The following is a 20,208-nucleotide window of genomic DNA, read 5'->3' as shown; positions in this document are numbered from 1 at the left end:
TCTCAGTTCTACTACACAGCAAATGTTGGCACACGACTTGACACATGTAGAATTTATTTCATATTATACTAATGACAAAATATACTAATACAGTGGGATGCAGAAGTTTGGGCAACCTTGTTAATAGACATCATTTTCCTGTATAAATCGTTGGTTGTTACAATAAAAAAATGTCAGTTAAATATATCATACAGGAGACTCACACAGTGATATTTGAGAAGTGAAAAGAAGTTTACTGGATTTACAAAAAGTGTGCAATAATTATTTAAACAAAATCAAGCAGGTGCATCAATTTGGGCACCACAAAAAAGAAATGAAATAAATATTTAGTGTATATCAATGTGTGTGTCTCCTATATGATATATGGGGTGCCTTTGTCTGGATGTGCTTCCCATCCAGAGCTGCACAGCACAGAGGGAAGTTCCAGCGCTCCTGGAGTCCCTCTGTGATGGACCGCCAGTCTCCAGGTGAAGGCACAGCCATGAAGTCGTCCACTAGACAGTCCCAGATGGCCGTCGCTGCCTGGGGGTGATCTGACACACCGACTCTGTAACTGAACGCTTGGTGCTGAAGGAGTCCGCGGTGACAAGGAACCTGGACAAAATTGTTCAAAATCAGTATTATGTGTACTGCAGTTACAAAATACATTATTCAAATTCCAAAATACTTTGGTGATGTCAGATTTAATCACAAAACTTAAATCTTACATAAAACATTTTGTAATTATAAGGATAATTACAAAATGTATATTAGATAATATCTAAAACAGTTGTGTTTTGTTTTAACTTTAACATATTATAATTTGATTGGTAGCAACTTTCACAACTACAGTGAGCCAATCACTCATAATTCCTAAACATGTCAATCAGGTAGGAATGAAGTGAGACATTAATAGAAATAAAGAGTTGTATGTTGACATGTAGCCCTTTCCTTGCTTAAATCATTAATATTTTTGAAAAATTAATCTGTGATAAGACAGCTTATCAAGATAGAACCATGTAACTAGAGATGAACCAAACTGTTCACAGTTTTATCTAACTCTGTTTTAATAAAGGCTGGTGACCCCTGTTATAGAGTCTGACAGCTGCAGGGATTATATACAAATATTCAACTATCCCAGAATTAAACCAGGTCTAAATAAAAAGGAGTGAGTATCACTACAAAGGTTAACTCAGTGGTCCTAATGCTACAGTTTGATATCAGCAAACACCGAGAGCATTCACTGTTAGCATAGCACATCCATGTTAGCAGTGTATAAATGGATGGTTTAGCATATATTAGCACAGGTATCAATAAAGGACTACGTATTAAACACTTTTACTAACCTCAGGCAGACGGACAGGCGCTCTGCAGGTGGGATTGAGCGCCTGTAGTCGGTGTCTAGGCGGGCGATTCTGGGACCGACGCGGGACAGCAGGTCCTCAAACTGGCCGAGTGAATGACGGTGATAGCGCTGGAATCGGCCGTCATCCAGGCGCAGCTCCTGGAGCAAGTGGTGAAACTCACCAAACTGCTCACGCCTCTGGAGGACCTGATGGACCCAGGTACGGCAAGGATGTCCTTTACGCCGCTACTCTGCTCTCCACAGTAAATAGAGAAGGGAGACTCTCTCTTCAAGCGCTAGCTCGACAGCTGCCATCTTGCAAAGATACCGGTCTTGCAAAACTTCCTCCCACATCCCTCCCACATTTCCGGTTCACGCGCGTTAAAATATGATATTTTGGGGCGCGATGGATTTTTCTTGGACACGCGTAGAGGTGCGAATGTGCACGCGTCAAGTTAGGGGCGTTTGGGGCTTTTTTCACGCGCCCATCGCGTTCGGTGTGAACACACCCTTAACAAGCAGCGGTGCTGCCATAGGCACCTCACCCGTGCCAAAGTGCTCACAGGCGGAGGATAGTCCTCCCCCAGCTGCGAGGTACCCACGGCAGCACCCGCTGCTTTTTGAGAGTAAAAGCGATACCCGCTTTCAAGTCAAAAAGTCGTCATAAATAAGTCTCCAATAACACCAGAAAAAGTCGCCAGATTTGTCGCTAGTCGCTTTTTAGAAAAAAAAGTCGCTAAGGGGGTCTGAAAACTCGCTAAATATAGCGACAAAGTCGCTAAGTTGGCAACACTGCAGCAGACGTTCGCACCTATGCGTCCGAACTGCAAATGACTCGCGCATGAGCGAAGCCGCTGCTCCCGCACTGTCTGTAACCAGTCAGTTCTTCTTTTACTGTTATGCTGTTTTGTGGATCACAAGGTTTAAAACTACTTATAAACACACACCCACACACACAAAGTAACTACACCAGAGTGCCAATTTCGGGTCACTTTTGCCGGTCCAAGCCCGGATAAAGGAGCAGGGTTGGAATTGTGACATTATAAAACAATAATTGCTAAAACAAATTTAATTTGTACTTCTAAATAAATTCTAAATGCATTTAGGACATTTTTTACTCACTTTATGTCTCTTCCACGCTGTTATTTCTCTCTCCAACAACGTAGGTTACAATTACATTTGCATGTCCAATTATGCCAATTAGGCGATGACGTAATTTATCGACTTTTAGTACAACCAATGGCGATTTTCCTTACTGAGGAGTTGGCAACACTGCTTTAGCGCCCTTTCTGCCATGGTGGCTGAGACACAGCGGAGCGGAGGTGGAAGTGCCTGGCTTAAAACAGGACATATTAGCTGCATATAACCTTCAGTTACTCTTTATATAGTTAGGTAGGAGTCAGACCATGTTTCTTTTTAGCTGAAAAACATTACACCCAGGTAACCTGCAGTGTTGAAAACGTGTTCTCCGACGATGTTTGCTACAATACAATTCGTCCTCGTGTAGTAAAATCAGCGACATTTGACCGTCCTGTTGCTCCCATTGAAATTTATATAGCTTATTTAAAATCTAAAACTTAAAATTGTCCGTAGGCTGCTGTTGTTGCCACTGTCCTGTTTGAAATGGAATGAGAGAAGCTGGTTATTTTGTCATATGTGCCGATATTAAACCCCGGAGCAACATTCAGGTAAAAGTGTAAGATCAAATGATCCGTCAATAAAGTATAATGTTGGATCAGTGTTTCAATATTTATATCTTTTATTAGATGTACATGTGGTTTGGTTATTTGCCTTTTGTTTGAAAGTACACTGAGAGAGGAGAGTGATCTTAATAGTTTTTTTTTTCATATCAATGTAATTTTTTCATCCAACTGAATACAATCTATTTGTGTATGATTGTCAGACCAAAGAGGGAGAGAGGAAAGAGGGGAACGTGAGGAGAAAGAACAAGGTCAGGAAGAACCAGGTAAGGAAACAGAGAGGGAATAGTGACAGGCAAAACAGAAACTGTAAACTGCTTGAGAGAGTTGACCACCAAAATTGATTTGCCAATCTCAAGGTGAGGCGACATAGGTTAAAATAAAAGAAAAAAAAAATCTGCAGAGCCATAGTAGTATCTGCAGTAAAGATCTTTTCATACATTGTATACATTGTACCATAGGCAAAGTTGCCTCCATTTTTATAATTATTTTTTATCAATATTTTGTTCATTTCAAGGACTCTATTTTTGGAGTGAATTTTTATGTATCTATTGTATTATACATACATATTAAAAGTGAATCTCTGTCCAAAATATGCACTCTGTTTACTTCTTACTCACTATGATCATCATTCATCATTTTCCCCCAGTAATTAAGGTTACGATGTGTTTTTTTTAAATTCCAATCCATTCTTCTTTTGCAGCATTTAAATAACCTTTAGCAGATTTGATGGTTTTGTTACAGACTTTAAAAAAAGTGTTTTGCTTTTCTTTCACAAATGTGGGGAATGTACAAAACAATGATGTCATGTTTTGTGACGAGGACCCAAACAGAGAGAGACTTTAATTTAAGAATCTTATGATTTAATAAAGAAATCTGCAGACTTGCACAGAGATGGTAAAATGATGATGACTGATAACGGAGATGAAGACAACAGATGACGAGGACAGGGAGGAACAGGGGTTTAAATGCACCAAGGAGACAGTCAGAGGGAACTCAGGACAACTGGAGACATTTAAGGATGCGGGGACTCACAGAGACAGGGAAGAAGTCTCGCTGTGACGAGTTAAGTTTATCTTGCCTGGCTGGCCAGCTCTCTGGGTGCTCCTGCTAAAGGTTTACCGGATAGATCATCGGACAGAGAAGCAACTGATGTAACAGTTAGTGTAATATAAATGCAGGAGAATATTTTTTTTAAAAATAAAATAAAATTACAAATTATGTTTATTGTGTTTAATTTAAGGAGATAGTGATTTGACCCTTACACATTGAATGTCAGTCCTCTAACCTGGATATACAGGACTGGCAAAATAGTGTTTATTCTTTAGGTTTTCTGGGATCTGGTCATTCTAGTGCTATCTAGCTAGAGTAATTGATTAAAAACAACACAATTGGAATGATATACATTAAATTATGAATAATGTCACAGAATAATAAATATAGCCTGAAGGTTGCATGGATAAAAGTGCGTATTAACTCCCGCCCCCCAACATCGCGAGAAATAGTGTTCTCGCGATATCTTTCATTGAAAATATGCAATTCTCGCGAGCGTTGACGTGTGCGGGCCTCTCCGAGAAGGTGTGCTTCATGGCAGTTACGGACACTGCGGTAAATAATTTCCTTGATAAAGAGGCACATTAACAGATTTCAGCTGTAGCGGTCGCTACGTAAGTAAAATGCGATGTATCTTAGTATTTAGGTGCACCGTGTGTTCTTTAAATTTGACGGCGTATCCTTGTGGAGAACGTGCAGATTAATTCACGCGCCATAGCAATGAATGCCTAGCATTAGCTAATATCAGCTAGCAGCAAAGATAACGCTATCTGAATAGAGACCAGGCCTTGCTAATCAATGCGGAGCTTCTTGTACTGATTGTGCCGTTGTAAGGTCATCCAAGTGCAACAAAGAGGTTGCAGTTAAGATTTATATATTCCTCAGTTTAAAAGTTCTTAGGGAAAGGTTGAACTTTAGCCCACTTACTACTACTTCACTCAGCTAACGTATACACAACGCGAGGCTAGCGTTCATGCGCATTACCCTGGCTCACTAAAGATCTGATCAAAGACGGCTGCTTATAGATGGAGTTCATTGTAAAATGATGCTAGCGCCCTGCTTTTGTTATTGTTAGTCTGAAGACGTTTTTTATTTCCCCTAGAAATTGTTGACTTGTTAAAGCTTCCCCATCAGTGCTCATCCCCTTGGGGGCTTTTCCGCCTCAGTCTGGTGGACCCAGCGATTAGCGGGTTGCGTAGGTAAGGAGCCCATCCAGTCCCGCCTGCTTTAAAAAGAAAATCCGGGTGTATGTCCTTTAAATGTTGACCCATTTAGCGATATCCTGTTCATTTTGAGATGATGTAATTTCTCATTGAAATTAAGTGCGAATGAACAGTGTGCACGTGCAGGGGTTTACGCTCTTGTTTCTCAGTGTTTTGTTTAAAGTGCTCTGTTCTCTCGACTGCAGGGTGGTGAAGCTCTGACGATGGAGAATGGACAGGGCACGGGCTCCAAGCTTGGCCTGCCGCCTCTCACCCCAGAGCAGCAGGAGGCACTTCAGAGGGTAAGACGTTAAACTATCTGCTAGTGATTATGTTATAAACAAATGTCCGATGTAGGGGTGGGCGCTAGAGCCTCAAAATTAAATCACAATTTTTTGCAGTACTGGTTCTTATGATGAAAGAAACAAAAGCTGTGTATTTTTCATTCTTCTTTTCCAATGAAGCTGCAGTCACTGATGACACACTTCCTCATTTGAAGCGTGAATCTATTGAAACAAGGTGCCAGTGGCAGCATTATAGTGCAACAGTAATGACACAGCATAAGTCAAATGTAAGCACAAAAGTAGAAAATAAAATAACTGCTGAACTCCATATTTTAACAATAACTAAAGGAACTTAATCTTGTAACTCATCAGGAGCTGCACAATATTGGCACATAATAAAAGTGAAAAATATTTTCTGTCTGGGGTGTATCTTTGGTCGAGCTTTTTAACCAGCTGTTTAAAGCTATCCTTTTCCGCAATGGAACTGCATCAGTAATTTCCATTTTTCAATTTCCATATTCACAAGGGGTCAAACAGCAGATAGTGCTGCATGTTTGATTTGTCAGATTGTTACATTGCGAGGCGCATAAATGAATGACATTTGTACAGCAATCATATTGCGATATGACACTCTTTTTTTCTTTTTTTTCTTTTTTTAAATATTGTGGAAAATTTTAAACCCGTGTTATCCCAGATCATATACTATGGAAAAGGCCTAGTCCAATGTTGTTTTTCCTTTTCCACTACTCGCCCCCTGAACTAGATTTACTGGCCCTTTAAATATATTTTTACAGGCACAAAAGGAAACAAAACCTCATCTGCAAAGTAATCAATCACTTCAGCTTTTAAATAGTTCATTACACCCCCTAGACTCATCGCTGCATGGTGCCGTCGCTGCGACATAGAGATGAGGTCGCTGCTGTCAGCTTGCATCAGAGTTTTATTTTCATCTTGTTCTTAATTCATCATCTTTATCACTTTGTCAAATAAAAGTTAGTGGACGGGAGTAGCAGAAAATACTATAATTAATTTTTAACTTAATTCTTTACTGCTGTTGTGTTATCATTTTTATTGAGGAAGAACACGTCATTCTTGGCCTTAATCTTCTAATGTTTAACAGCCTCTTTACTTCTGTAATGTTTCTTTTCATGTGAAACTTGCCATAAACCAGTTATTAAACCAAACCAGTAACTTGCAGTTAGCAACAGGTAATGTGCTATTAATTTGAAATTTATTAACACTGGTTATGAAAATTTTAGATTTTTGTTTTTAAAGTTACCTAAACTATACCACATTAAGCACAGGGATATGTCTACTTGCAATACTTTTATTTCTTTTATGTCACATAAAACCCAACTTTCATAACTTTTAGTAGGAGATTAGAAGCCCCTTTCAGATGTTGAATGCGTTACCATGTGGGCTTCATCTGTCTGTTAACATGACTGAATTCAGACAGTGCTACAAACTTTATGGGACAAACCACAATACACCAAAAGACCTGTAATGAATTAGGTTTTAGTTTAATGACTCAAGTCAGATCCTGTTGGTTCTTAAAGGAATGTCAGTCTTCTTCTTTTGGCTAATTTTAAATAAGATATTAATGAAGTTACAGCTGTTGTTCTTCATGGTTAAACATGTGCCAATCTACCTGAAATCTTAAGGCACATCAGATAGGAGCCATTGATTTTGCTGCGGTTTCAAGATCAAGCAGTATGCAGTCAGACTTTAAGTGATACACCTGTTATTGGCTCTCTTTTACTAAGGGTTCCTGTAGTTACTTATAGGAAATAGTGGCTGTAATGTAAAGGTGTGTCTGAAAGAGCTACAGATGGCTGATACCAAAGTGTTTAATGTGCTTTTTAACTGTATGCATATTAATATCCAAGACTGAAAGTAGAAAAAGTAGCTTTTATGTGGGTGGATGAAACTATTACATCCCCGTATTTAAAATGATTTATCCCCAAATCTGACTAAAATTTGCAAAAAGAAGTTTCTAGAAGTCAAATATGCCAATGAACAATGAAACATCAAGAACAACCAGACTTTCCAGCATTTCAAGTATTTATCTTAACTGCACCATCTGCAAATATCTCCCAAAACCTGCAGTTATTCAACTGTTTCTAAACTGCAAATAATTAGTTTATTATTATATGGGAAATCCTGTTTTGTTTTGGGGTTTTTTGTTTTTTCCTCTTATTATACTTTTTAAAAATGTAGGATTAAATGAAAGTTTGGATTTTAGCCTAGTTTTTGCATGCCGTGTCACATAGATGAACTGATCTTTTATTCATCTGTGGAATTTACATGTAATTTCGCTTCTCCTCTCCCAGGCTAAGAAGTATGCCATGGAGCAAAGTATTAAGAGTGTGTTGGTGAAGCAGACCATCGCCCATCAGCAGCAACAGCTCACCAACCTCCAGGTGAGATGTGTGAAACTATCTGGTAATGTGCCAAACAAAATCTTTGTTGTGCATGTGTCACCTGTGAGTCTTGACTGTAGACAGAATATCATAGTCTTTTCTCGCACTGGTAATTCAGCCATCTCTACTGTCACAAGTCGGTTTGGGCTTAGCTCTTTGGGAAGTCTTGCCTTTCTTCTACCACGTGCTGTGAAAAAGAACGCATGTGTAGACCCTTTGCTTTTGCCTTTTGTTCTCTTTCAGATGGAGACGATCATCATGAAGGCTTTGGTTATCATGTTAAATGCTTTGCACTTTTAAAGGGAACTTGCTTGTATTTGTTTATTGCTGTGTGGTGAGCTATAATTTAGCTAAAGGAGGTAAATCCTCTCTGTATATTGTTTAGAGGGAGGGTCTGATTATAGTGTAAGCCTTACTGCTTTTGTCTATTTAGCAAAGCAATGACCTTTTAAAAAAAAAAAGAAAGAAAGAAAAGCAAAGCTAAGGGATATCTAACCTACTTTTCAGCACTTTTTTCATCTTTACTGTCTTTCAGATGGCAGCAGTGACAATGGGCTTTGGAGATCCTCTCTCACCTTTACAATCGGTCAATAGATTATTAAATTTTTTTTTTTCTGTGCGCATTCCCAATGGAAAGGACTGTTACCCTTCTTTTACTGTTGCAATAGCAACAGTCCCTGCCTTTTTTCCTAACCAAAGAATGCATATTTTATAAGAAAACATGGCTTTCAACACCTAACGTACCTGCGACTTTACTGCAATCTCTTCTGAGATGACTGACTGTTGTTAATTGTCGAAGCGCTTCCTTTTCTTTCTTGCGTTGCAGTGGGATATTTTGTTTGTGTATTTTTTATTATTTTTTTAAAAGAAGAAGATAGAAAAAAGGCTGTTTAAAACACTTTAAATGGCTTTTATAGGACTTTATTGGAGGTTTGTAAATGTGAGAAAAGTCACGTCTTTTTGAAAAATATGCATTTGCTCATTTTACAAAACAAAAAAAGCAAAGCTCTTGGCATGGGACAAAAGAGGGATAGCAATCCCTTTAATGGACCAAAATGAGAGAAATTGTGGGACAGGGCTATTTTTTGGCCATCTCAAAGTCAAGCTCTTTTTTTCTGTTAAATGAACAAGTCATCTTCCCTCGATGTTATACTTTACGAACTTATTTTTGTTGGTGACACAGTGAAAGTTAAGAGAAGCAGTAAAGGCGTCAGTAAAACAGAGCAGCTTTCAGGGATTAAAGCGCCCCTCACCTTAGACTTGAGAAGAAAGTTTCAAATGCTTTCATCAAGACTTTGTATGGATTTCGTTTGAACTCCACGATTACTTTTGTTACCTTACTTGCATCCCCGGACTACAGGTCAGTTACTGAAGCCAAAATTTTTGTGAGGGCTGTGCATGTCAATCACATCAATGTGTTTTCCTCCATATGTCTGTTCAGTAGTAACAGAATAGAGGACATACTGTAATCGCCTCTGATGACATCAGTGTTTTTTTGTTTTTGTTTTCTTTTTATAAATGTTAATATTTTTCCCACAAAGTTCTGTCCATTGCAGTATCCCATTATTACCCTATTTACCTGTCCAGACCCCCCTTTACTTGGAATTGGCCTCTAACAATTTTGGGGAAAGCAAGCACAGTAGAAAATACACATATATTCTTTCTGTGTGTGTGTATGTGTGTTTGTTTCTCCTCCTTTCTTTTACTCTCTAATGCTTATTATGTCTTGTTTCCCTTGGTTGGTAGGTGGCAGCTCAGAGGCAGCGCGCTCTAGCGATCATGTGTCGGGTGTATGTGGGCTCCATATACTATGAGCTTGGTGAGGACACCATCAGACAGGCTTTTGCCCCGTTTGGTCCAATCAAGAGCATTGACATGTCTTGGGATTCGGTTACAATGAAACACAAGGTCAGTGCTGAACTTTGACTTGAGACGTGGCGTAGATTGCAAAGAAAGTGTGTGCAGGTTATTCTTGACCTTTGTCTGACAATGCAGGGATTTGCCTTTGTGGAGTATGATGTACCAGAGGCTGCTCAGCTGGCCCTGGAGCAGATGAACTCAGTCATGCTGGGAGGACGAAACATTAAGGTATGTTGGTGTGGAGAAAAACATCTTTTAAGTGCTTAAGATCATGTGGACAGAGTTTGAATAGTTGGATACACCTGGGCAGGATTTCTGTCATAAAAGCTGTTAAGATCCAGTAGCTATACAGCAGTATCATTATGAATATTTTAAAACATTCAGAAAGCAAGACAAGAAATACTGCTCCTCTTATCGATACACATGGTTATCCATATCCAGACTTTTATTTTATTTTAATGCATATATATGTTGCAGTTAAGCAAAAAAAAACTTGCAGGGAAAGAAGGGTGTTTGGCTTTACTGTTAGCTTCCTTTATGAAGAACAGGTCTGGAACAGACCAATGTCTGATTGTATTGTTGCAACCCTAGTTATAAGTGAACAGGTAAAAGTGTATCGAGACTCAACATTTCCATGTGTTTATTTTATTTTTTTATTCTTTCATAACTTCATAGTTTTTTCCCAAGCTGTTTTTAGGACTGATGGCCCGCCGGTCGGGTAATACACTGGTGGGAACCCTACTGGTATTTAGATTACTTCCTGCCATTAGGAATATGAAGTCCTGATATGCAAAATTGCTTAAATGTATAATCTCAGTCACTTTATTTAAGTGAAAACACTAATTTGTGATTGTGCTTGTGTTTTTGTTAATTTTCAGGTGCGTGTTGTATGAATGAAGATGCGTGTGTAGTTTTTTTGTTTGTTTGTTTTTTTGTGTGTGTCAGTGCGCAAGTGTGTGTTGGCCTTCCATGATGTCATCAAGGCTTGTGTTAGTGACCAAGTGACCAGTGGGATGCCTAGCAGCAAATAACATCGCTCTGTGCCCATGGACTGCTGATGATGGGTTGCGTCTGGTTGGTGTTACTTGGCCGCCCCATCTGTAGTACAGATCCTAGTCTCCCTCAGACGCTCGTCTTACTCGGGGAGCTCAGTTCTTTTGCAAAGGAGAGTCTGTGCAGCGCTAGCACCAAATATTCAATGCGTTCCTTTAGCCACTAGTTCAGACTGCAGAAATGTTGTGTTTTTAATAAAAAGTGTAGTTTCTCTATAATAGTATTACAGCTATTTACAGGACCGGATTTGCATTGTAAATGAGTTGATATTTGACACCCTTATAGTCAGGTTCTTTTTAATTATTGATCCTCAGCTAGTAGATGTCTTTTTGTAATATCTGGCTTTTAAAGAAAGAAAGAAAGAGAGAGAGAGAGAGAGTTAAGTTTGATTTGGTTATTCTTTTGTCTAATGATTAATGTAATCAGTATTTTATCCTTGAAATTTTCTCCTGTTGGGAAAATGCTATAGTGTTTTGTAATTTAAAAAAACACTTATTAGAGGAGACGAGTGGCTTTGACTGAGCTTGGTGGCTGGTGAAAGTAAGCCTTGCAGGGACATAGAGCTTTGTGGTAGGTGCGTTCTCAGGTAATGCAGTAAAGGCTTTACTCAGTAGCCCTGGTGGTTTGATCTGTGCTATAGGTTGGGCGGCCAAGTAACATCGGTCAGGCGCAACCCATCATCGACCAGCTGGCAGAAGAGGCGCGTGCTTATAACAGGATCTACGTGGCGTCCGTCCACCCTGATCTGTCAGATGACGACATCAAGAGTGTGTTTGAGGCCTTTGGAAGGATCAAGTCATGCACGTTAGCCAGAGACCCCACCACAGGGCGACACAGAGGCTTTGGCTTCATTGGTGAGCTTGGGGGGGTGTCGCATTCTCTCGTACCTTCATGTTGCTATAAATCTGCTACTAACTGCGGTTTTTATTTCCTTTACAGAGTATGAAAAGCCTCAGTCAGCCCTGGACGCCGTGTCTTCTATGAACCTGTTTGACCTGGGTGGTCAGTACCTGCGGGTGGGCAAAGCAGTAACGCCTCCCATGCCCTTACTGACCCCCACGACCCCAGGTGGTTTGCCACCTGCTGCAGCTGTGGCTGCAGCGGCAGCCACTGCTAAAATAACAGCCCAGGCAAGTATGAATCCCTTCCAAAGGGATTTAATGGCCTTCCAGGTAAATATGACACAGAACTAGCTAGCTATGACACCAGTACAGATAACATTAGCATTTGTACTTAGAGAAGGCCACTTTGTTGTCAGTTTATTATTGGTATTATTAAAAATTAAAAATGTAACCTTATTTTAATGCAGTTTGACGTCTTCAAAACTCAAACAGAACCTATAAACACGGTGAAAGACTCATTTGTTTTTATATGCTGTATATATGTTAAGCTGAGTGGTAAAAGTTCCTCACCTTTACTGATTAGCAAAGCTCTTCCTTGTATAATGTCATAATTTTAAAAGTTTAGCATCACTGCTTAGATATTTTTGACTTGCTAAGAATACTTAATTACTTTTTAACCTCGATTCTCATTGAAGAGAGGCAATGTTGAGTTGATTGTTTGCCATGTTGTGTGATTGTTGACTGTGCTGCCTTGTGTTGTGTTCTGTGTGTTTCCTTTGCCTAATGTCTTCGGCCCCCCCTCTTTTAAGGAGGCTGTAGCTGGCGCGTCAGTCTTAGGAGCGTTAACTGCACCTCAACTTCTCAGTCAGCAAATGGGAATACCTCAGGCTGTTATGGCTGCCCAGGCACCAGGGGTCATCACAGGTATGCACCAAGACATGAGCAAGTCCTCTTTTTGTGCTAAAGAAATGGTTTTAATTTAACTTAGTTGTGCTGTTAAAAACATACAGCTTTAAAGACAGTGAACACACTGTTAGTTTGAACACTTTTAACTGCATGGCATCTGGAAAATGAGAAAATCAGAAGTGGCTGTAAACTTGCTTTCCTGTGAGAGTTATCTTAGTGACTTCATGTCTCACCTACACTTGAACTTCAAGTGACCCAGTGGCATCAGCCTTGTTTATTTGTGCCGTTGTAATATTTTTAGTCATGACAGTATTTCCTGCCATGAATTTATTAATCTGTTTCTCCTATAACATTTTATACTTTACAGGAATTGGCTCATTGGTGTAATATGGATAATGGAAAATTGTGTGAGGTTGTTTGTGACCTCCTAATTGGGCATTTTAAGTATTTTGAGCTCTGAACTTTTCCGCATAAAATATTTTAAAACAGATGGATGAAAGGGTGAAACGGCTATAATAATTCATAGGGTTTTTGTTTTCTTTAACAGATGATCTAATACATTTCATAATACAAATAAGACCCTAATTTAAACAGGAAGTATTCCTGTATAAATGACTCTGTTACAGCAGTCACAAAAATAAGGGGTTGAAGCTCCTTCAATCAAGTGGACTAAAGGAGAACGGCGCGTTAAATTTTCAAATGATGGATTTTGTGTAGTGATGTCAGCATTAATCTCATTAAAATGATGTTAACACCATAACCGCATTAACGCAGCAAATCTCCGTTAGCGGGTTAGCGTCAACGTGTTAGCGCGGTTAGCTCATTGACGCCGTCCAGCCCCACGCACGGGGTGATCTGCCCTAACTCGCTTACTGAAATTTATGGCGTTAACTTCATTTTAACGAGATTAACGCCGACAGCACTAATTTTGTGGTAGAAATTTCAATAAATGAACCACATTTTCATTAGTCAAATTCAATTAGTCTGACATCTACCCTGGTGACTTGGTACTGTGTGTAATTTTTTGTTTGTGAGTTTTTCTGGTTGATATTTTTGACGTTGAGTTGATGTTATAGATGATGGGATTGTCTTATCCAGGACTAATAGTTGTACTGTGGACCTGCCCATTGTCACTGACTGTGTCTGCCTTCCCTGGAAAGGTGTGACTCCAGTGCGTCCTACCATACCAATGGTTCCCCAGGTCGGTCTTGTGAACCCCGTGCTCGCGTCACCGCCAGTGCTGTCTAATCAGGCTGGTGGCTCCAACCAACAAGAGAAGAAAGAGGAGAAAGAAGAGACGCTTCAGGATGGTACAGGGCAGGAGATGCTGAGTGATCAGGAGCACATGAGCATCTCAGGCAGCAGTGCGAGACACATGGTGATGCAGAAACTGCTTCGAAAATCAGAGGTGATTTTATTTTTTTAATCTAGGAACACTTATTTACTTCCTTATCATCACTTGTGTTTACTTTATTCCTGTCCTTCTACTCTGCAGTCCACAGTGATGGTGCTTCGAAATATGGTCGGACCAGAGGACATTGATGATGACCTGGAGGGCGAGGTGACGGAAGAGTGCGGGAAGTTCGGCTCCGTGAACAGAGTCATCATATACCAGGAAAAGCAAGGAGAAGAGGAGGATGCAGATATCATTGTCAAAATCTTTGTAGAGTTTTCCATGGCCTCTGAGATGAACAAAGCTATCCAGGCACTCAACGACCGCTGGTTCGGGGGTCGCAAAGTTGTCGCCGAAGTGTATGACCAAGACCGTTTCAACAGCAGTGACCTCTCTGCATAAAGTGTCGGAAATGGCTCACCAGCACCCATCTCCCATAACTGTCGCCCCAAACCCATCTCAGCCACAGTCACTGCAGCTAAAGATGCGGGCCTCTGAAACCTATTATGGTCTCCTCTTTGTTTTTGTTTTTTTGTTTTTTAAAATTGCTGTTGATATTAATGTTAAAAGCTCCATTTGGGAGATTCATTAAGACATTTCTGTGTCAGATTTTGTTTTTCTTTTTTTTTTTCTTTATTTTTGCTTTGTGATCTGTGAAGACTCCCTTTTGGTGCAAGTTTTGAATTTTTGTAATCCAATCTGGTAAAAGTTTAAAAGAAAAAATTAGTTTTTGTTTTCTTGCTTTTAGCCCCTTTTATTTTCTTTCCTGAAATTGCCGAACATGTAAAACACTTTTTCTTTGTACAATAAAGGTTATTGTTTGTCCACAAAAAGTGTGGCGTTTATAATCTTGTAGCAGCGTAACTCTTCAATTTATTTAGATGTGTGAATAATTTCTTATTCAGTTGCTCATTAAGCCATTAAGTACAAAAAGGCAGCTACAACTGCTGGTCTAAACGAAGCAAGATTACTTATGCAATTATGTAATTATATATTAATTATTAGCAAGATACATTATGTCAGCTAAGTCAAGTTCAAAGCTGGAAGGTGCCTTTGTTTTCAAGGGCTCGATCACTATGGTAACCCATGCTGACCATATAACCTGGTTCAGAGTAGGTTATGTTCAGATTTGGGTCTAAAATTTGATTCAAATGCCACATTTACATTAATTTTATTTACAATACACTAAAAGTAATGTGTAGGGTTTTTTTTTTTTTTGTTGTTTTTTATTTGGGGGTTCTGTCAAGCTAAGCTTTAGCTGGATTGACTTTTTTCCCCATTCATATTATGTTTTGAGCCACATGCTGCCTAAACTGATCTCGATAAAACCACTGCACAAGATATTTTCTGCTCTCTTTAATATAAAGAAGTATTCATAGTCAGGCCTACATCAGTAAAAAGCCATATAAATATGTGCAGAGATTTTGCAAGTAAGCAAAAACTATTTAAAATTTTAAGATTCAAAAACCTTTTCTAGGTCTAGAAATACTTTTAACTCTACTAGACTTTTTCACTCGTGTAGTGAGACTGGCATCTGTGCAAAAGGAATAACATTTTATATTTATTTATTGAATTTTAAACTGGAGTAGTTAGTGACTTTGTGCAATTTTCTCCCATTGAAAAACCATCCAGTGGGCTGAACTGAACTTTGGCAGGCTGGTTGTGGCCCCTGGTGGCATCGTGGGCCTACAGTAGTGGTTGGTTTTCAGACCTGAAACACACAGGATCAGAGAGTAGTAAAATCTTTTTGGTGTTTTCAGGAAAGAGTGTGTGATTTCACATGATGCCATGGTTAAATTGTTTGGGGATAGAAATAAGACTCATTGGTTGTAAAATTGCGCAATATTAACATTTTATTGCTCAGAATTGCCCTCAGGCAGCCCCATGTCCAGTAAACGTTTCATGAATGAGGGCGTGGAAGTCACTGCCAGGCATCAGTTTAAGGTTAGGCTTCCTTTTCTAACACATAGTTTCAAGAGCACATGATGGAAAACGGAAGCAAGATTATTAGCTTTAGAAATCTTGTGTATAAAGGTGTGCAGAAGTCTTTCATTATGACAGCAATAAGTGGTTTGGACAAAAGGTTTTGAGCATGAAGTGGAAAAAAAGGGGGTCTTTAAAGATTACTTCTTTGGTTATTGAAACTGTACATATCTACATCTGCGTGATAGTCAAATGATATCTTGATAGGTAGTCCTCAATCTAAATCACTATGCAGATATATTTCAAGTCTTTTTCTTCTTCTTTCAGCTGTTTCCTTTAGAGTCACCAAAGCAGGTATTGTCAGTTCTGCGATATGTACAGAACAAACACAGGATCAAAATATGATCTAGTTGTACTGTGTGCAACTAGAAAGAATTAATAATAAAATAAAATAGAAAGCTGTAACAATATGACATAAAACACAGTGGGATGCAAAAGTTTGGGCAACCTTGTTAATAGTCATTTTCCTGTATAAATCGTTGGTTGTTACAATAAAAAATGTCAGTTAAATATATCATATAGGAGACACACACAGTGATATTTGAGAAGTGAAATTAAGTTTATTGGATTTACAGAAAGTGTGCAATAATTGTTTAAACAAAATCAGGCAGGTTCATAAATTTGGGCACTGCTGTCATTTTATTGATTCCAAAACCTTTAGAACTAATTATTGGAACTCAAATTGGCTTGGTAAGCTCAGTGACCCCTGACCTACATACACAGGTCAATCCAATAATGAGAAAGAGTATTTAAGGGGGTCAATTGTAAGTTTCCCTCCTCTTTTAATTTTCTCTGAAGAGTAGCAACATGGGGGTCTCAAAGCAACTCTCAAATGACCTGAAGACAAAGATTGTTCACCATCATGGTTCAGGGGAAGGATACAGGAAGCAGTCTCAGAGATTTAAGCTGTCTGTTTCCACAGTTAGGAACATATTAAGAAAATGGAAGACCACTCAGTTCAAGTTAAGGCTCGAAGTGGCAGACCAAGAAAAATCTCAGATAGACAGAAGCGATGACTGGTGAGAACAGTCAGAGTCAACCCACAGACCAGCAGCAAAGATCTACAACATCATCTTGCAGCAGATGGAGTCACTGTGCATTGTTCAACCATTCGGCGCACTTTACACAAGGAGATGCTGTGTATGAGAGTGATGCAGAGGAAGCTTTTTCTCCGCCCACAGCACAAACAGAGCCGCTTGAGGTATGCTAAAGCACATTTGGACAAGCCAGCTTCATTCTGGAATAAGGTGCTGTGGACTGATCAAACTAAAACTGAGTTATTTGGGCATAACAAGGGGTGTTATGTCATTCCAAGAAAAACACCTGCTACCTACAGAGGAATGGTCCAAAATACCTTCAACCACAATCCAGACTCTCATTGGAACATACAGGAAGCGTTTAAACGCTATTCCGTTTATTTCAATCATTAATGCTTAAACATGCAAATCATGCTTTAAACTTCTCACTGGTTCTCTAAAAAAGTCTGGGAACTTTTGGGTCATTACAAGCTTAAGTTTTACCATACCTAAATTATTAAACACACAAATAAAGTCATAGAATATTCATAAAACCATTGTTTGATGTTAAAACTCATCTTCCCCCTTTTTGACACACTCCCATGTGTCAATTCACCTGGAGCTAGAAATTAAAAGAAAAGGTTAGTGACATCATATCCCAGAAAGTATCAGAAATTCTCCTCTCGAGTATCGTTGCCCCAGTCTTGTCATCCTGTGTTAGGAAATGAAATCAGTGTAGTTATTATGTTAAATCTGTTAAACTCCTGGCTCCGCCCAGAGCCTGCATCTGCACAATTGCCTAGAAACAAAACCTGTATTAATATGAACTTCACATTTGAAACGTCGGTTTTTTTTTCGCCACTGTTTTTCCCTCACTGACCACAGCAGGGGAACCTATGTCTTGATTCAGCCATGAATCCAGCTCACCTGATTCATCACTGAGCCCAACCGTCACTGGCATCTGATAGTGCTGCACTGCATGTTTTTCCCTTGATGTCACTATTTTCAATGTGTTAAGGAGTGAATAGTGAACTTCTTTTAATGGTGTGTTTAATTAATTTGATTTAATAACTTGTGACCTTTGAGTCCCTTCCTTGCAAGAATTATGGCCAATGACGGAAATGTATGTATTAATTTAAGATTGGAAAACAATGTCAATGCCACAAACGTGAGTTGTCATATACATCTGTGAGTTAATCTGCACAACCGTGTGCACATGTGCTCTGTGCATGTACACACACAAAGAATTGACCTTCGTTCCTTAAATTTGTAGCATTGCCTCTGTGCTGCCTGATGGTGCTCAGTGGCTTTTGCTTCTTGCTTTTAAATCAGATGTCACTCTCAACATAAACACAAGCTACAGCAGCCAAGCAGTCTTAGCTGAGGAAACAAAGATACATTTCCTCATTTAATGTAAAATATTGTGGTGATGTTATGTTATATTAGGCAGGCAGCTGCCCAAATAACACTGTGACAATCAAAAGTACAGGGAGTGCAGAATTATTAGGCAAATGAGTATTTTGTCCACATCATCCTCTTCATGCATGTTGTCTTACTCCAAGCTGTATAGGCTCGAAAGCCTACTACCAATTAAGCATATTAGGTGATGTGCATCTCTGTAATGAGAAGGGGTGTGGTCTAATGACATCAACACCCTATATCAGGTGTGCATAATTATTAGGCAACGTCCTTTCCTTTGGCAAAATGGGTCAAAAGAAGGACTTGACAGGCTGAAAGTGGCATTGGTTTTGGTGCCATAAATAGTCAAAAATAGTGAGATATCTTGCAGAGGGATGCAGCAGTCTCAAAATTGCAAAGCTTCTGAAGCGTGATCATCGAACAATCAAGCGTTTCATTCAAAATAGTCAACAGGGTCGCAAGAAGCGCGTGGAAAAACCAAGGCACAAAATAACTGCCCATGAACTGAGAAAAGTCAAGCGTGCAGCTGCCAAGATGCCACTTGCCACCAGTTTGGCCATATTTCAGAGCTGCAACATCACTGGAGTGCCCAAAAGCACAAGGTGTGCAATACTCAGAGACATGGCCAAGGTAAGAAAGGCTGAAAGACGTCCACAACTGAACAAGACACACAAGCTGAAACGTCAAGACTGGGCCAAGAAATATCTCAAGACTGGTTTTTCTAAGGTTTTATGGACTGATGAAATGAGAGTGAGTCTTGATGGGCCAGATGGATGGGCCCGTGGCTGGATTGGTAAAGGGCAGAGAGCTCCAGTCTGACTCAGACACCAGCAAGGTGGAGGTGGAGTACTGGTTTGGGCTGGTATCATCAAAGATGAGCTTGTGGGGCCTTTTCGGGTTGAGGATGGAGTCAAGCTCAACTCCCAGTCCTACTGCCAGTTCCTGGAAGACACCTTCTTCAAGCAGTGGTACAGGAAGAAGTCTGCATCCTTCAAGAAAAACATGATTTTCATCCAGGACAATGCTCCATCACACGCGTCCAAGTACTCCACAGCGTGGCTGGCAAGAAAGGGTATAAAAGAAGAAAAACTAATGACATGGCCATCTTGTTCACCTGATCTGAACCCCATTGAGAACCTGTGGTCCATCATCAAATGTGAGATTTACAAGGAGGGAAAACAGTACACCTCTCTGAACAGTGTCTGGGAGGCTGTGGTTGCTGCTGCACGCAATGTTGATGGTGAACAGATCCAAACACTGACAGAATCCATGGATGGCAGGCTTTTGAGTGTCCTTGCAAAGAAAGGTGGCTATATTGGTCGCTGATTTGTTTTTGTTTTGTTTTTGAATGTCAGAAATGTATATTTGTGAATGTGGAGATGTTATATTGGTTTCACTGGTAAAAATAAATAATTGAAATGGGTATATATTTGTTTTTTGTTAAGTTGCCTAATAATTATGCACAGTAATAGTCACCTGCACACACAGATATCCCCCTAAAATAGCTAAAAGTAAAAACAAACTAAAAACTACTTCCAAAAACATTCAGCTTTGATATTAATGAGTTTTTTGGGTTCATTGAGAACATGGTTGTTGTTCAATAATAACATTATTCCTCAAAAATACAACTTGCCTAATAATTCTGCACTCCCTGTATATCTATTTTGAACGCCTCAGCTGGAAAAAATTCAAAATGGTTTATAAAGTTGGCCACAGGTCTGTATGTAAATGGCAGTTAAAACATTGCTTCATA

The 20,208-nt window shown here is 39.5% G+C and overlaps 1 protein-coding gene and 1 long non-coding RNA gene across 9 annotated transcripts; one reads left to right on the top strand and one right to left on the bottom strand.

The window, feature by feature from the left end:
- Nucleotides 1–37: 37 nt before the first annotated feature.
- LOC146701781 (uncharacterized) lies at nt 38–2,146 on the bottom strand. Its single transcript, XR_014922232.1, has 2 exons — nt 1,326–2,146; nt 38–594 (listed from the first exon to the last, which is right to left on the bottom strand). It is a non-coding gene; the product is annotated as an uncharacterized LOC146701781 (long non-coding RNA).
- A 1,120-nt stretch (nt 2,147–3,266) lies between these two features.
- Nucleotides 3,267–14,885, top strand: LOC146701780 (poly(U)-binding-splicing factor PUF60). 8 transcript variants are annotated; one of them, XM_085468128.1, is made up of 12 exons: nt 4,565–4,691; nt 5,180–5,276; nt 5,486–5,581; nt 7,894–7,983; nt 8,519–8,569; nt 9,730–9,891; nt 9,979–10,071; nt 11,537–11,750; nt 11,836–12,068; nt 12,548–12,662; nt 13,805–14,052; nt 14,140–14,885. In XM_085468128.1, exons 3-12 carry the CDS (start codon nt 5,504–5,506, stop codon nt 14,437–14,439), a joined length of 1,584 nt encoding a protein of 527 aa, XP_085324254.1. In that variant the 5' UTR covers nt 4,565–4,691; nt 5,180–5,276; nt 5,486–5,503; the 3' UTR covers nt 14,440–14,885. The 8 variants fall into 8 exon arrangements, with proteins under 8 accessions (XP_085324249.1, XP_085324252.1, XP_085324250.1 ...); XM_085468129.1 differs by having other exon boundaries at nt 4,568–4,632; XM_085468123.1 differs by lacking the exons at nt 4,565–4,691; nt 5,180–5,276 and adding an exon at nt 3,267–3,290.
- The last annotated feature ends 5,323 nt before the right edge of the window (nt 14,886–20,208 follow it).

This window comes from Copadichromis virginalis, linkage group LG9 (assembly GCF_057382275.1).
Source record: "Copadichromis virginalis isolate Kocher_CV1m ecotype Utaka linkage group LG9, C_Virginalis_male_GT1.1, whole genome shotgun sequence".
Classification (NCBI taxonomy): Eukaryota; Metazoa; Chordata; class Actinopteri; order Cichliformes; family Cichlidae; genus Copadichromis; species Copadichromis virginalis.
Note: the sequence above shows the minus strand (reverse complement) of the source record. Positions and strands in the feature narration are given on the sequence as shown.

Excerpts from the sequence above, each read along its gene's own strand:
- LOC146701780 (XM_085468125.1), top strand. The coding sequence starts at position 4,558 with ATGCAATTCTCGCGAGCGTTGACGTGTGCGGGCCTCTCCGAGAAGGTG. Across the intron at positions 4,633-5,485 it reads TGGCAGTTACGGACACTGCG|GGTGGTGAAGCTCTGACGAT; the intron begins GTAAATAATTTC and ends TCTCGACTGCAG. Across the intron at positions 14,053-14,139 it reads AACTGCTTCGAAAATCAGAG|TCCACAGTGATGGTGCTTCG; the intron begins GTGATTTTATTT and ends TCTACTCTGCAG.